A 15,956-nucleotide genomic window follows, 5' to 3' on the forward strand; every position below is an offset into this window, starting at 1 on the left:
CCACTGTCGCTGTCGCCCATGCGGCGACGGCGGCAGGGCCCGGTAAACCCCCCCTCCTCTCCCTTACCTGCTTCCGTCCACGGTCCCTTGGCTTCTTCAATTGAGCCCGCGGTTCAACCAGGAAGTCTAGGCCGCACTTGCGGCCCAGACTTCCTGGTGGAACCACGGGCTCAATTGAAGACGGCGACGGACCGCGGACGGAGGCAGGTAAGGTCCCCCTCTCCCTTGGTCCCTTACCGGGCTCTGCCGCCATCGCCGCCCGCCTATGGGGGGGGAAACGGAGCTCCGATCCGGATCCGGAGCTCCGAGCGGAGCGGAGTGGGCATAGGCAGAGTGGGGGCGGGGCGGGGCGGAGCGGCCCGATCCGAAAATGGCGGATCTGAAAGTGAAGCGGAGTGGGGGGTCCATGCACACCCCTAAACAAAACCACCTTGAGAGCCCCATGGTTGTACCATCAGCCTAGCCCTGTGGGAATCTAGAGGAGCTCTAGCTCAGTAGTAGAGTGCCTGCTTTGGATGCACAAGGTCCCAGGTTCGATTCCTGGCATCTCCAGGTAGGGCGAGGAAAGTACCCTGCCTGAAACCCTCAAGAGCTGCTGCCAGTCTGTGTTGATAACACTGGCCTAGATAGGCCCATGGTCTGACTCCTCAACCAGCTCCACCCCTTTTCTACAGCAAGCTCTGCCTCTTTCATGGTGTCCTGTGATGTCATGATGCCTAGTCCGAGAGGCAAGGTGTGCTCCAAAAGCTGATGGGATTATTTTAAAAAAAAGGGGGGGTGGAGCACTGAAGAATGGCACCACGGTACATGTTACCAACGTCCTTTCACTCCTGGGTCAATTCACAGGACCATTTGCCACATGGTACCTTACAATGGTGGGCAGGTAGAGACTGTGGAGGGGGGGGGAGTCTAATTTGCTAGAGCAACAGCAGCAGGGACATCTTTCACTTGGCACAGAACCCAAGCTGGGCAGAGGCAGTGCAGGGTTTGGTCCTGATGAAGGAGAAGGGAGGTCCTAAAACATATGGACAAAAATAGTCACACACACACACATATAGGGCTTGTCTACACGTGCCGTTTATCCCGGGGTGATCACGAGGTCGTCCATGCATGTCCAGGTGACCCACAGCTGATTCTGGAGTGAACCGGAGATGAGCAGTCTGTTTTCCCAGAATAGCTGGGGCTACTTTCTCCCTGTTTTTTCCCCACAATCTCGGGACCATCCCGAGCTCCGCAGGTGGTTTGGCGCTCCCTCCCGGGGTCCTCCCTCTTGCCCACGAGTAGCGGGGCTCAAGAAACGGGCACGGAGCTGTGCGATGGGGGGGGGGAGTCCGGAGGCATCAGGGGTGAGGGGGAGAGCATTTTTGCCATCTTTGGGATGGCGCTTGGCGTCGTCCAGTGCCGAGTTTGTTGTGTTGTTGTTGTTTTTAAAAAGTCGTTCCTTTGCACAGGATCGCGCCCGTGCAATTGCACAAATGTCTCCTCTTTTTAAAAAAGAAATGGCGCCCCGGAACGTCCCTCTTTACTTCTGGGACAACTCGCTGGCGTGGGGCCCCCAAGGGACGATCCCGGAAGTGGAAAACTCTGTGATCGTCCCTCCCCAAAGGATGGCAGGTGCAGATGAGCCCATATCCTCTACAAATTACAGAACTGATTCGTGTCCATCGTATTGCCAGCATGCCACGGTTTAGCATCGCTCAAAAGGCCTACTGCAAAGCTTCATAGCGCAGCTGTACCACAAGAAAAGCTGGAGTTGGCATAAGATGGCATGGAAAGGTCATAACTGGAAGAACCCAGAATGGTACAAGGACAAGTCATTTGCTGACTTAAGCAGCTGAGAAACATGTACAAAAGAAGCAAAGCAGATGGGTTCGTGGTCTAAAGGTCTAGAGGACTTCCTGAGGACAGAAATGGCCATCAAAACAAGTGACGTCGTTGGAGAGTGATGAGAATCGGTCAAAATAGCATAGGTAGGAAAGCCAATTACGTTTCAAGACCCAGGGTGACCAAGCCTGATACATTGAGTGCGATATTTAAGGGAATGCAAGATATTAAAAGTCTCTGTGATGGGTAAAACGGGCGGCTCGTTTCTTCCTCCTGTTCTAAACTTTGCCACAAAGTAGCTCAGTACCTATTGCTTACTTTTGTCAGGATGCCTTTTAAATAAATGTGTGAATCTACTAAAGTGACTGCGCTATTCAATTCATGCAGGCGGGCAGAAAAGCAAGAACCAGGGCTTCCCAATAGGACGAGGGTTGGAAGGACTCAGCTAAAACAGAGCCTGTGTAAAGTGTCCTCGGCTGTGAAATAAAACCGCAGCTAAACTTAAATTCCTACATGGTGCTAGGCGAGGACCTTGCCCAAAATGTCCGTCGTCGTCGTCCCCCCCCCCCCCCCCCGCCTTGCTGGGGCACTCTTTTAGTTCTGGCAGGGCCTGGCTAGGTTGTACGAACATGCAATGTCCCCGACCCATCAGCACCCATCCCAAATAGCACCCCCTCCTTCTGTCCCCCACCAGCCGTGCCTCTGAACATATGAAAGGGGACCCCTTAGATCCAGCTGCCCAGAGGACCCCAAATCTTTGACGCTTTCGTTTGCTCCTGGTCTCTGACTGTGCTATGGCTGCAGCCTGACTGTGGGTGAGATGTTGTTTGTGAAGGACTCTGTTGTGCGAGCGGAGGTGGATGAGCAGGGGTGGGGGCTTGATCAACTTGCAGTCTTGTTTTTGTGATCTTCTAATTTCATACTCCGGATGCGTGCCCGTCATATTCTTCTGCTGTCCTCTGCATTTCTAAGCTTGAAACAGTCTTAATCCTTTAAGCCTTTGCTAGTATGAAAAATGTTTCCTCCTTTCTACGTCTTCCAACATTTCTTCCCTCTCTCGCCTTCCCTCCCTCCCTCCATCCCGCCCTCCCACTCAATCTTTCTTTTTCTCTTCTTCCTCTCGCTGTAAGACACAGGGCAACCCTGACCACAGACGGCATTCTCTCCTTTGTACTCCGCCGAGGTTGTAGGGTTTCTTCTTCCCCTCCGGATTTGGTATTCCTGGCTGCCGCCCGGCTTCTTGACAGCAAAGCTGTCGTCAAAAGGTTCCTTTGGAAATCTTCCTTTTTAACCTAAAAATAATAATTTTGAGCTGCTGCTGCGAAAGAGGCCATGAGCCTCCACTTGCTCCCAGCTTGCCCATGCATAATGTATGGGGCTGTGTAATTATGGGATCTCCCAGGAGAGCTGAGGAGAGGATCAGTAGGTGGATGAACACGCCAAGCTGGCAGTGAAAAGATGGCACAGAGTGGGCTGTGTTTCACTCCTTGGGCTTGCGCCGCACATGCCTCTGGGCCTTTCCCTACACAGAGGCAGGGCGAAGGTGGACGTTGCTGGAAATAAAGGGTTTTCACTAGGGTGACCGTATGAAAAGGAGGACTGGGATCCTGTATCTTTAACAGTTGTACTGAAAGAATTTCAGCAGGTGTCCTTTGTATGCATGCAGCACCTGGGGAAATTCCTTCCCCAACATAATAGTTAAAGCTGCAGGAGCCTAGCCCTCTTGAGCAGATACAAAAAAAAGTGCAGCGCTCTTGTAGAAAGTAACTTCTACTGTTACTTTCTACTGTTAGTTTTACCCTACCCTGTGCCTGCTTACCCTACCCTGTACCTGTTTGCATTCTCTTCCCCTCCTTATTGTTTTACTATGATTTTATTAGATTGTAAGCCTATGCGGCAGGGTCTTGCTATTTACTGTTTTACTCTGTACAGCACCATGTACATTGATGGTGCTATATAAATAAATAAATAATAATAATAATAATAATAATAATAATAATAATAATAATAATAATAATTTAACTGTTGAGATGAAGAGGGAATTTCACCAGGCCTACAAAGGACACCTGCTGAAATTCCCTTTTCTACCCAACTGCTAAAGTTACAGGAGCCCTGTCCTCCTTTCCATAGGGTCACCCTAGTCTTCACACCATACTTGCCCTGGCTCTAGAAAGTGATTCACATTTTCTGATGGGTCATGAGGACTGTATAGTAAATAATGGTTATCATTTTCAATATGCTTAGGATTGCCAACTTTTAAAACTGGCATGTGCTCCTGTGCTTTTAACAGCAGCTTGATCTGCAGGTATTAACCGGCTTACTGTCAGACTGTGAAAAGCCTCACCTGCTAATACCTGCACACCAGGATGCTATTAAAGGCACAGGAGTGGGACAGGTCAATTGTTTCTGGTCTCTTGTAAACCCTAACAATATTCAAAATGCTTCACGTACGTGATCACAGCTGTCCGTACAACAGCCCTGTAAAGCAGATCAGTATTATTATCCTCATGTTACAGATGACGCGAAGAGGCAAGAGGCAAATCAGATTTCATATTCATAATTACTTCTTATACAGTACCATTTATATCTCCTCTTATCCCTAAGGCTTAGACTGGCTTACAGTTACAGTTTTTTCCTCCGTTTTTTAAAAGAGAAAAGAACATAAAAATTGAGCTTTTATCTACAAATTCCTCCACTGGGCTTCAAAGGGCCAGAACAATGCAGAACAAGTGGGAGCCTAAAAATATTTTAAAGAAAAGAAATACCTGCGTTAACGAGCAAAGGTTCTAGTCCTGGTGGAGTTTTCACTGCAAGAGAAGGGAGAAGAGCACGCAGCGCCTATCAGTCCTCTAGTGACGTGCAGAAGAGCACACTGTCTCTGCTGCCCCTTCACTGACGGGCTCCCTGATTCGAGGGCCATAAGATTCTGGCATCTGGTGGATCAAGCCAGGATGTTTTCCACAAACTGCCTCCAGCTGGGTTGGACAACTCCCAATATCTCCAGCCAGGATGGCCAGTGAACATTCTGGCTGGGGATGGTGGGTGTTGTAGTCCAACTTGAGGAAGGCTGCCCGAGAGCAAGGGTGGGCAGAGAGTAGATCTCCAGATGTTTTGGACATCAACTCCCAGCTTTCCTGACCATTGGCCATGTTGGCAGAGGCTTCTGGGAGTCGAAGTCCAAATATATATATATATATCTGAAGATCTACATTCTGCCCACCTCTTCGCTACAGGTTAGGTTCGCTTGGACTCTGTGTTTGTTCATTCAGCATGACTACTCGCTCCACTCTCTTGTAATATATGCACAATTATACTAATGGAGGTTGATGGTTTTAACGGCAGACCCCTTGCTTTTTCTTAGAGCAGGGCCTGTAACCCAGGAATGCTGATGTAAATTGGTGCCTCCCATCCCCACCCCGCACACCACAAACTGCAGCCATTAGGCCTCACTGTCTTGAAAGAGCTGAAAAGTGAAATCCCAGCATTCACTCTCAAGGCCACATACATTTCTTGTACTTTAAGAAAAGAATAATAATAATGTGCCAAAGAAAAGCTGCACATTTCAACGGGTATGAATAATGCACGTTGAGCTCATTCGCCTCTATATGTCTCCATTTTGCATAATTTATTTTGCTCCTGCTAATCACTGCGGAAGGCAAAGGACTGCACAGGACCCTTTGCTGGGGGCAATCCCGATCTGTGCCTTCTGAGAGTTCTTCCGCCGTTGCTGCAGCCTTAGGAGTTAGAAACTTGATTTCAATCAAGGAAAGAAGAGAAAACCATAAAAGCCGAGATTCTCTGGCTGCTAAATCTTGCGGCCAACACCACTTCCTGCTTTCACAGGGTACAACAGCGGCATATCTGTTATCCTGACGTTTCTGAACCACCCAACTCTAATCCCTAGATTTCTGATTTTAGTGCTGGACCTGGATCCCTGGAATTTTGTCTCCAGCAGGCCCATTCTTCATTCCTTTGAGCTCATTATTTTAAACGATCTTCACAGGTACCTAGAAGGGCCGCCCTCAGATGGTAACGGTGCGTTGCTCCCATCCTCGTGATCAACATTTTCTAAAGGTCCAGTCCCTGAAACCAGTGGGGGTTATGCAAATATGTACAAAAATTGTGGAAGATGGTGTTTTTGGAGATTGAAGAAATTGTGGGAATGAGGATAGAACGAACACCAAAAGTTGCATTACTGTCACTATTTGAAGATTTAAAATGTAAAAAAGAAATTAAGGAATTGATAACGAATTTGCTGACTGCAGCAAGATTGATTGTAGCTAGGAACTGGAAGATTGAAGGGGAATATTCTATTGAAGAATGGTACAAAGAAGTATGGGATATAGCTATTAATGATAAATTGACTTGTAATATTAAATGGAGAAGAGGTATAGCTAAAACAAATGATTTTGAAGGAATTTGGAAACAGTTCCTAATATTTGTGTTTTCTAAGGGAAGTGGGAAACCACCAGTAGAAGAAAGTATGAGATTTTGGAATCAGGAATGAGATCCCGAGGTGGGGGGTGCACGTATATGTTAAGTTAATTATGTTATATAGAGATGATATTGATGTTATTCAACATTTATGTAGTATGTTGTTTTTGCTTTAATTGTACTGGTGTATGTTTAAGTATTGTAGAAAATAAAATTTTTATATATATATATATATATATATATATATATATATATATATATATATATATATAAACCAGTGGGGGCTGGTGGCTCCGATGTCAGTGGGGGCGATGAATCCGGGTTTCAGTCAGGACCAGTCAGACCTCTAAAGTAGGGTGACCATATGAAAAGGAAGACAGGGCTCCTGTACAGTTTCCTTTACAGTTTTCAATACAGTTGTATTGAAAAGGGAATTTCAGCAGGTGTCATTTGTATATATGGAGAACCTGGTGAAATTCCCTCTTCATCACCACAGTTAAAGCTGCAGGTGCCCTGCCCTCTTTTAAATCTGGTCACTCTAGTATAGTTCCGCAGCTGTTGTGTTGAAGAGGGAATTTCACCAAGTCCTCCATATATACAAATATATACATATATACAAAGGACACCTGCTGAAATTCCCTTTTCTATGCAACTGTTAAAGATACAGGAGCCCTGTCCTCCTTTTCATAGGGTCACCCTACTCTAAAGGATCTATCCAAGGTGCTCCTTTAGAGCTCTGACTGGTTCTGACTGAAACCCGGAGCGGATCTACGGCCCTGCTGACATCGGAGCCACCAGCCTCCACTGACTGAAACTGTAGAGGGACCACCGAAACCGGTCTGCGTATAGTTCCTCATTCTGCGTGAGATGAATCATGTCAGCACAGTTTCCCAGAAAACCCCACTGGTATCCTAACCCACAGTTGCTAATCTGCAGCGCAGGATTAAGGCACCACCTAGTGGCCGAAGATTTAAAATGAAAGACAAGCAAACCCAATCCACACCCCGCGCCACTTCGAGTCCTCCTCTAGCAGTGCCGGTTCCAGGTTTCGGAGGGCCCTTGGGGTCAGGCACCCTCAATGGGGCCTTGCCTTCAGTGAATCTACCTTCTCACTGCCATGGTCACCAGCTGCGATTTCATCCTCCTTATTTATTTATTTATTTATTGCATTTCGATGCCGCCCAATAGCCAAAGCTCTCTGGGCGGTTCACAGAAATTAAAGCCACGAAGTACAATTCTCAAAGTATAAAACGAGCAACAGTATAAAAGCACACTATAAAAACGCAACCAGGATAAAGCAGAGTAGCAAGGCAGAGATTAATGCAGATTTAAAACAGCAAAGTAAAAAAGACTTAAGGTGATAAACTGTTAAAATATTGGGGAAATAAAAAGGTCTTCACCTGGCGTCGAAAAGAGTATAACGTAGGTGCCAGGCGAACCCTTCTAGGGAGCTCATTCCAAAGCCAGGGTGCCACAGCAGAGAAGGCCCTCCTCCTGGTAGCCCCCGCCTCTCTTCCTTATCGTTGCTACTACTTGCTTTCTTGTCAGGCAGAGAGCCAGGGAGCAAGGAGGCCGTGGCATCTCCCACTCCTCCTTCTTACCACCACAGTGATCTGGGCCAGAGTGAGGGGCAGGTGAACAAGCAATGGGGGAAGAGGAGGAGTAACTCTGGGCCGTGCTAACCAATGGGCCTCTGCAGGAGTGGGAGGCCATGGCAAGTGCCTGATCATGCCCACCCTTGACGCTGGCCCTGTGCTCGGGGGTTGACTCAGGGATGCATACATTAGGACCGTGCACCACTTCGAGCCCAAACCCCGAATCTGAACCAAAATGGCCCTTTACGGCCACCGTAGTTTATGACGTTAGATCTAGGAAATGACAGCGCCCCCATTTTCATTTGAAATGGCAGCTCTCATTAAGAAAGGGCAGCTGCCAGACAGGTCAGGTAAGTCCTACGGGCAGACGGGGGGAAGCAGCTCTGGGTTTGGGGGGGGCAAACAAGGTGGGGGAGTCTGATGGACTCCAGGTCCACCCTTGTGCCTGGCTTTCCTGAGTGCCCAGCAAGCAGCCACTCGGTGGGAGCCCAAGAACCCACAGCAACCAACACGCTTCGGGTGACTGGATCTCGCTTCGGATCTGGATGTGAAGCGGGTCGACCTGGGCCCGAAGTGACCCAAGTCGGATCTGGACCAGAAGCTCTGAATCGGACTTCAAAGCAAAGTGTGTGTGTGTGTGTGTGTGTGTGTGCGCGCGCATGCACAGTAAATATATAGCCCAATTCAGCAGAAGCCACAAAGAAAGCAACTTGTGGCAGCTTAAAGATGAGTAAATAAATTATGGCATAGCCTTTCTTTGACTAGAGTCCATGTCATGAGTTGCATAAAGTGTTATCCTTTGTTTGCAAGAACGCAAACACACACACACACACACCCCTGTGGAGAAATAATAGAAAATAGTGGTCAAATGGAAAAGTAGTGCAAAAAGCACTGACTAAAAATTAAATTTCAGCTTAAATGTATACAGAATAAGCACAGTGACCATTTACAACGCTGGTAACTGGTGCTTAGCCTGCCGTTCTAGCATTGCTAAGTTAATTATTACCTCTAGTGGGGCAGGAAAACCTTGTTTTTAATCAAGCCCAAACAGACAGACTCAAACTTTAAAGAGTCTGGAGGCATTTATTCTGCCATAATAAATTTGTTACATCTTTTGAACATGCCACAAGACTACTTTGTTGTTGATTTCTGCAACAGGTCGAGAGACCTCTGTAAACAGAGTCAAGCTCTGCTATTAGTTGCAATTCTGCTATTTCACGTTGAGAGTTTCCCTTTGAAATTCCTCTCTAGAAGAATGGGAACTTCCTAGCTGTTACGGTTGTGAGGATATGCTAGAGAAGACCTGAACCACGCTTGGCTGAAATCTCAGGAACAGCTATTGCTGAATGAAATTTCTAATAATTGGAGGCTTAACTTTAATGGCCTTATAACCTATGGAACTCCCTGCCTCTGTAGGTCAGGCAGGTGCCAACTTTGTATTCCTTTCGGCGCCTCCTGAAAAAGTCATTGTTCCAGGAAGCCTTTCCTTAATGACCAGCCACAGTTCACAGTTCACAGTTCACCTTTCATTTTGCTTTTAAAAACCTGTTGTAAGGTGTTTTATTCTGTTTTTGTTTAGTTTTATCTTGTACACCGCTCCGAAATTTTGAATGGGGAGCAGTATATAAATACTGTAAATAAAATAATAAATAAATAATAACCGTGTGTGTGTGTGTGTGTGTGTGTGTGTGTGTGTGTGGATGGATGGGTGCAGTGGAGCAGTAAATCCACTTTGGGTTTTAGTCAGAACTCTAAAAGAGCTGTCTGAGGTCACATTTCCTTTAGAGCAGTGGTTCCCAATTGGTGGTCCGTGGATCCCAGGGGGTCCACGTAACCCACCCAGGGGGTCCGTAGCACCATTCACGTATTCACCATTCATTTCTGGAGTCCACTGATGACGAATTCCTACCAGAAGTAAAATATAACATCTCTGAGCACCTGCGTGATTTGGCGACTAGCTTCAGAGATTACTTCCCTGCATCTAATCCTGAAAACTCATGGAAAAGGAATCCTTTTGAATGTGGTGATGAACAACTAACAACTCTCTCTGCGGAAGAACAAGATGCGCATGTTGACGTGACTTGTGATGGTTCATTGAAATCATTTTTCAAAGAATATAGACTGGACCAATTTTTCCTGATTATAAGAGGTGAAAAAGCTTTGAAACATCTAGTTCCCTTTTGTTCCACATATCTTTGTGAACAAACATTTTCGACATTTTGTTATATGAAGAACAAGCATAGAAATCGGCTCGATGTTGATCCAGATTTGAGATTAAAAGTAGGAAATATTGAACCGGATGTGGAAGGGATTGTTCGGGACAAAAAGAGGCATGATTTCTCCCATCACATTTAGGTTTAGTAGCTGCTAAACATGTCATAATTTGTTCAATTGTAAACTAGATATTAGTAAAATTAAATTCGTCTTTAAATTCCTAACCAAATCATTGTCATTTTTGCGTGGTAATATCACAAATTTTATGGTCTGTTTTTTAGTATCCCTAAAATCCTTTGCTTATTAGGGGCTACCCCTTATTTTCTCCAAAAAATTGCTTCGTACAGGTAACTACCATAGAGGTAACAAAATTTTCAAAAGTAGGGGGTCCATGGCTTGGCATTTGAAAAACAAGGGGTCCACAGTACTTAGATAATTGGGAACCACTGCTTTAGAGTTCTGACTTGTTCGGACTGAAACCCAGAGCAGATTCACTGCCCCATGGACATCAGAGCCACCAGTTTCCACTGGATGGGTGTGCGAGTGGGTGACCCCTCTCACTTTGGGTTCCGGGCCCACTCACTGCTGGTATGCAGCCCCCAACACCCTTCCCTAGAGCCAGAAAGTTTTCCTTACCTCTGCCTTATAGGTCTTCTTACCTGTCCGCCACAACCTACAGCAGCAGGATCAATTGCACAAAGCAAAGACAAATCAGGTGCTTACTTTGTATTATTTATTTATTTATTTATTTATTTATTACATTTCTATACCGCCCAATAGCCGGAGCTCTCTGGGCGGTTCTTCGCAAAAATTAAAACCATCCGAAGTATAAAACAACAGTATAAAACCAGAGTACAAAATACAATATAAAAGCTCAACCAGATAAAAACAGCAGCAATGCAAAATTACAAATTTAAAACACCAAGTTAAAATTTATTTATAGACTGTTAAAATACTGGGAGAATAAAAAGGTCTTCACCTGGCGTCTAAAAACATATAATGTAGCATATAAAAAGCATGTAATGTAGTCATACAGGGCGCCGAATCCACTTTTTCGTGTTGTACCATTAGCACCACCCTGGGTGCAGGGATTTAATTTTTGTTTATTTGTAATGATGGGCTAAACGGTCCCACACGAGGCAATGGGTGACCCCAGAGGGGGGGGGCTGCTAATTGCATTGCTGTCGGCTCCCAGGTCTGCTTTGCAAAGTGCCTGCCAGGCCCACTCAACACAGACCTTTCCTTTGCCCGTGGCAGCCACCTGTCGCGCGTCACACGTTTGCAAGGCTCTCTAGCCCAGCTGACGGAGCGGCCCTCTTGTTCTGTGTGATTGTGTTTTTGGTCCAGATAAGCCCAGCATGGATGGAGCGGGCACCACCGGCGGCATCATCGGAGGCCTCATCGCAGCCATCGTGGCCTTGGCTGTGCTGGCTACCGGCATCTTGATCTGCCGGCAGCAACAGAAGAACCGAACGGATCGCGAGGAGGACGAGTGAGTGACCGACTGGGTTTGCTCTGGGGAGGAGGCCTGTGGGGGTGAGCAGGGGGGCGGGCAGACGAGAAGTGCAGAATTTCCCCACCCCATCTCTCCCTACAGCCTCTTCTTCCCCCCCACCCGGGCATTTTCCCCTACAGCCAAGTTTCAATACTGGAAATGAGCTCTGGGGAGATAAAAGCCTTCGGAAAGAGGAGCAACAGCAAGATACACAACGGAGGGGGGGGGGGGGCGTGTTTTCTGCATTCCTCCTGCATTCGTCTGTCCCCCTTTTCGGATTTCTTAGGATCAGCCCCATTCCAGTTTCTATGTGATAACAGCGGATCTAGGCTGAAACACACTCTGGGCTCATCTACGCCAAGCAGGATATTCCACTATGAAAGCGGTATGAAAGCAGTATATAAAAGACAAGAGGCACACTACCGCTTTATAGTGATATTGAAGTGCACTGCAGAATCTACACTACTGCCTTATAGTGGTACTGACAACTGTTAGGGCTCATGACACATCTACACCAAGCAGGATATAACACTATGAAAGTGGTATGAAAGCAGTATATATGGTATGTATCAATGGGTCCCAATAGTTGTCAGTGCACTTCAATACCGCTACAAAGCAGTAGTGTGGCTCCTGCCTTTTTTATACCACTTCCATACCACTTTCATAGAATCATAGAATAGTAGAGTTGGAAGGGACCTATAAGGCCATCGAGTCCAACCCCCTGCTCAATGCAGGAATCCACCCTAAAGCATCCCTGACAGATGCTTGTCCAGCTGCCTCTTGAAAGCCTCTAGTGTGGGAGAGCCCACAACCTCCCTAGGTCACTGGTTCCATTGTTGTAGTGCTCTTACAGTCATAAAGTTTTTCCTGATGTCCAGCCGGGATCTGGTTTCCTGTAACTTGAGCCTGTTATTCCATGTCCTGCACTCTGGAAGGATCGAGAAGAGATCCTGGCCCTCCTCCATGTGACAACCTTTTTAAGTATTTGAAGAGTGCTACCATGTCTCCCCTCAATCTTCTCTTCTCCAGGCTAAACATGCCCAGTTCTTTCAGGCTCTCTTCATAGGGCTATGTTTCCAGACCCCTGATCATCCTGGTTGCCCTCCTCTGAACACGCTCCAGCTTGTCTGCGTCCTTCTTGAATTGTGGAGCCCAGAACTCTAGATGAGGCCTAACCAGGGCCGAATAGAGAGGAACCAGTACCTCATGCGATTTGGAAGCTATACTTCTATTAATGCAGCCCAAAACAGCATTTGCCTTTCTTGCAGCCACATCACACCGTTGGCTCATATTAAGCTTGTGATCTACCTGCTCAAGGGTCTCTACTCATCTGCCCAAGGGCCTCTACTACCCTTGCTCGGCTTCGTCCATTTTCTTCTGCTGCCCCTTACGCCTGGAACGCTCTTCCAGAACATTTGAGAACTACAAGTTCAATCGCAGCTTTTAAAGCTCAGCTAAAAACTTTTCTTTTTCCTAAAGCTTTTAAAACTTGATTTTGTTCTGACTTTTATACTGTTAGTTTTACTCTACCCTGTGCCTGTTTGGTGCATTCTCTTCCCCTCCTTATTGTTTTATTATGATTTTATTAGAATGTAAGCCTATGCGGCAGGGTCTTGCTATTTTATTGTTTTACTCTGTACAGCACCATGTACATTGATGGCGCTATATAAATAAATAAATAAATAAATAAATAATAATAATAATAATAATAATAATACCACAATTCCAAGATTCTTCTCGTTTGTAGTATTGCTGAGCCAAGTATCCCCCATCTTGTAACTGTGCATTTGATTTCTATTTCCTAGATGTAGAACTTGGCATCTATCCCTATTAAATTTCATTCTGTTGTTCTCAGCGCAGTACTCCAGCCTATCAAGATCGCTTTGAAGTTTGTTTCTGTCTTCCCGAGTGTTATTCAGAGTGGAATATCTGCTTGGTGTAGATGAGCCCTCAGTTTGCCACCGGCACTTCTGGTTAATGAAAAACAAAGGAGTGGTAGACTGGGTGGTGCAGGCTCAATTGTTCCGATTTCCTCACCTGATCCTCTCCCGCTTCCTTTCATCCCTGCAGACTGGAAGGGCCACCGGCTTACAAGCCACCCCCACCCTGCCAGCTCTCCGAGGAGACCGAACCGGTAAGTATCGCTCCAACTCCGCTCGGGGCCCGGAAGGATCGAGGTGAATTACAACCCAGGACAAGAAGAGGGAGGAGATAAATGCGGATTTTTTTACATCTCCTAACTGGGTTTTAACGGAATTAAAACAATGCGAGTTGCAGACCCTTGATGTTTGCTACGCCTGCCAACCCGCTAGCAGAGCCTTGCCCCAACCCAGCGCCTGAATGGCAGGTTCCATCTCAGCACATAAGATTCTGCCCCGGTTTGACCCCAGTTGCCAACTTTTCAACCAGCTGTGCTTTTAACAGTAGCTCGGCCCAGACAGAAATCTAAAGGAGCTCTGCAGCGTGGACAGCTCCTTTAGAGCTCTGACTGGTTCTGACTAAAACCCGGAGTGGATTCACCGCCCCACTGACATCACAGCCTCTACTGTTCAGAGTCACCCCATGGAGTTTCATAGAATCATAGAATAGTACAGTTGGAAGGGGCCTCTAAGGCCATCGAGTCCAACCCCCTGCTCAATGCAGGAATCCACCTTAAAGCATCCCTGACAGATGGTTGTCCTGATGCCTCTTGAATGGGCTGAGAGGGATTTGAATCTTGGTATTGGTCCAACGCTAGTTCCACATTGAAGCCCCAGCCCTCATGTGATTATGACTGTGACTATTTAATACATTACTAGACCGCCCCATAGCTGAAGCTGTCTGGGTGGTTTCCAAAGAGCTCCATCAGACGAGAGTTTTATTGCACGCTCGTTGCTAGGCACTCACGGATTTTCGCAGGTCCTTCTCACAACGTCTGCCTTCCATGTACCTCCCGCCCCTTCTAGCCTTCTTCGCAGAACAGAAAAACACCCCAAGAAGTCTGACTTATTTTTACAGACGGAAGTTGCTGCTTTCTCCTGCTGTGTGCAGAAGCAGTGGGATCAAAACGGCCCACTGAATGGGCCACGTGCCCGTTGTTTACTTCCTCTTTTGAAAGAGGAAGTCAAGCGGGACAAACGCGCGGGTGGAGAAGTGACGGCAAGCAAACGCGATTTTCCTCATCTGATGGAGCTCAGAATGTTCAATAAGTGTGAATCCTGTCTTCCCAGGCAGTTACTAGGATGACCCCATTTCTCATTTCAAAAATGCTGGTTCCCCAGATGGCAGAAAAGAGGAGAAGGAACAGCACGGGGCAGGGGTCGGCAGGAGGCACCATGCTGGAGTGCAGGCCTTACAGTAGCTAACTACAATGCTAACTTCTAATGCTGGCCCAGCACCTCCCCCACAGCAAAGACCTGTCCCTCTCATTCTTTTTGCCTCCACCAGTCTACTCAGAGCCAGTGTGGTGTAGTGGCTAAAGCGTTGGACTGGGAGTCAGAAGATCTGGGTTCTAGTCCCCACTCGGCCATGAAAACCCACTGGGTGACTTTGGGCCAGTCACAGCCTCTCAGCCCAACCTACCTCGAAGGGTTGTTGTTGTGAGGATAAAATGGAGAGGAGGCGAAGGATTATGTACTCTGCCTTGGGTTCCTTGGAGGAAAAAAGGCGGGATATAAATGCAACAACCACCACCCAGAGGCTGTCTATACTTTGCACTGGAAGGGGGGTTAGAAAAAGCCCACTTGGGCCCAGAAAAGCAGGATCCTGATGTCATCCCAAATCCGTGTGTAATTGCGTCGGTTTCGCACAACCTGTTCTTTTTCTGCTAGTCCTGCAGCAGGTCAAAGAGCTCTGTGGGTCAATGAAGCCTCGCCCCACACTCCCCACTGGAATCCTTTACCAGCCCTTCCCTCTGGCTTCTGAGATTTCAGCAAGCCGTGCCCATGCTCGGTTACGCCTCTCTTTATTTACATGTACAATTATGTACAATACTTATATACCGCTCCATACCTACAATAGATTCTGGAGTGGTGAACATACCAATAAAACAGTAAAAATAAAAAATAAAACAACTATTAAAATTCATCAATTGAAAATGGAATACCAGTAAAAACGGCTCTGGTCTGGTGAGGAATGCTTCCTGGAAAAGAGCTGTTTTAAGCTGTCTTTGCCACCTTAAGGGCTAGGAACTTGTGTGCGTGTTTCTAAATGGAAAGCTGGGGTTCTTGGGACATTGAATCCTGCTCTCAGTAGCAAATTCCACACCTGGGTGGTGCTAGCATGGAATGGCAAAATCAGCACCCCCCACATACTCCGCTGCCAGCGGTAGCTGGCTGAGGATGAAAAGACGACGTAGAGCGTGGCGAAACCCTGTTGACAAAAGAACCTGTGTGTTTCTGGCAACTTCGGCCATA

The 15,956-nt window shown here is 46.9% G+C and overlaps 1 protein-coding gene across 2 annotated transcripts in view; it reads left to right on the forward strand.

Moving 5' to 3' along the window:
* NECTIN2 (nectin cell adhesion molecule 2) overlaps positions 1 to 15,956 on the forward strand; it is a 98,133-nt gene that overhangs the window by 78,683 nt on the left and 3,494 nt on the right. For both annotated transcript variants that reach the window (XM_063140022.1, XM_063140024.1), the window contains exons 6-7: positions 11,415 to 11,559; positions 13,633 to 13,696. In XM_063140022.1, coding sequence (XP_062996092.1) covers positions 11,415 to 11,559; positions 13,633 to 13,696 — 209 coding nt within the window. The remainder of the gene's footprint in view (positions 1 to 11,414; positions 11,560 to 13,632; positions 13,697 to 15,956) is intronic.

This window comes from Elgaria multicarinata, chromosome 13 (assembly GCF_023053635.1).
Source record: "Elgaria multicarinata webbii isolate HBS135686 ecotype San Diego chromosome 13, rElgMul1.1.pri, whole genome shotgun sequence".
NCBI classification, from domain to species: domain Eukaryota; kingdom Metazoa; phylum Chordata; class Lepidosauria; order Squamata; family Anguidae; genus Elgaria; species Elgaria multicarinata.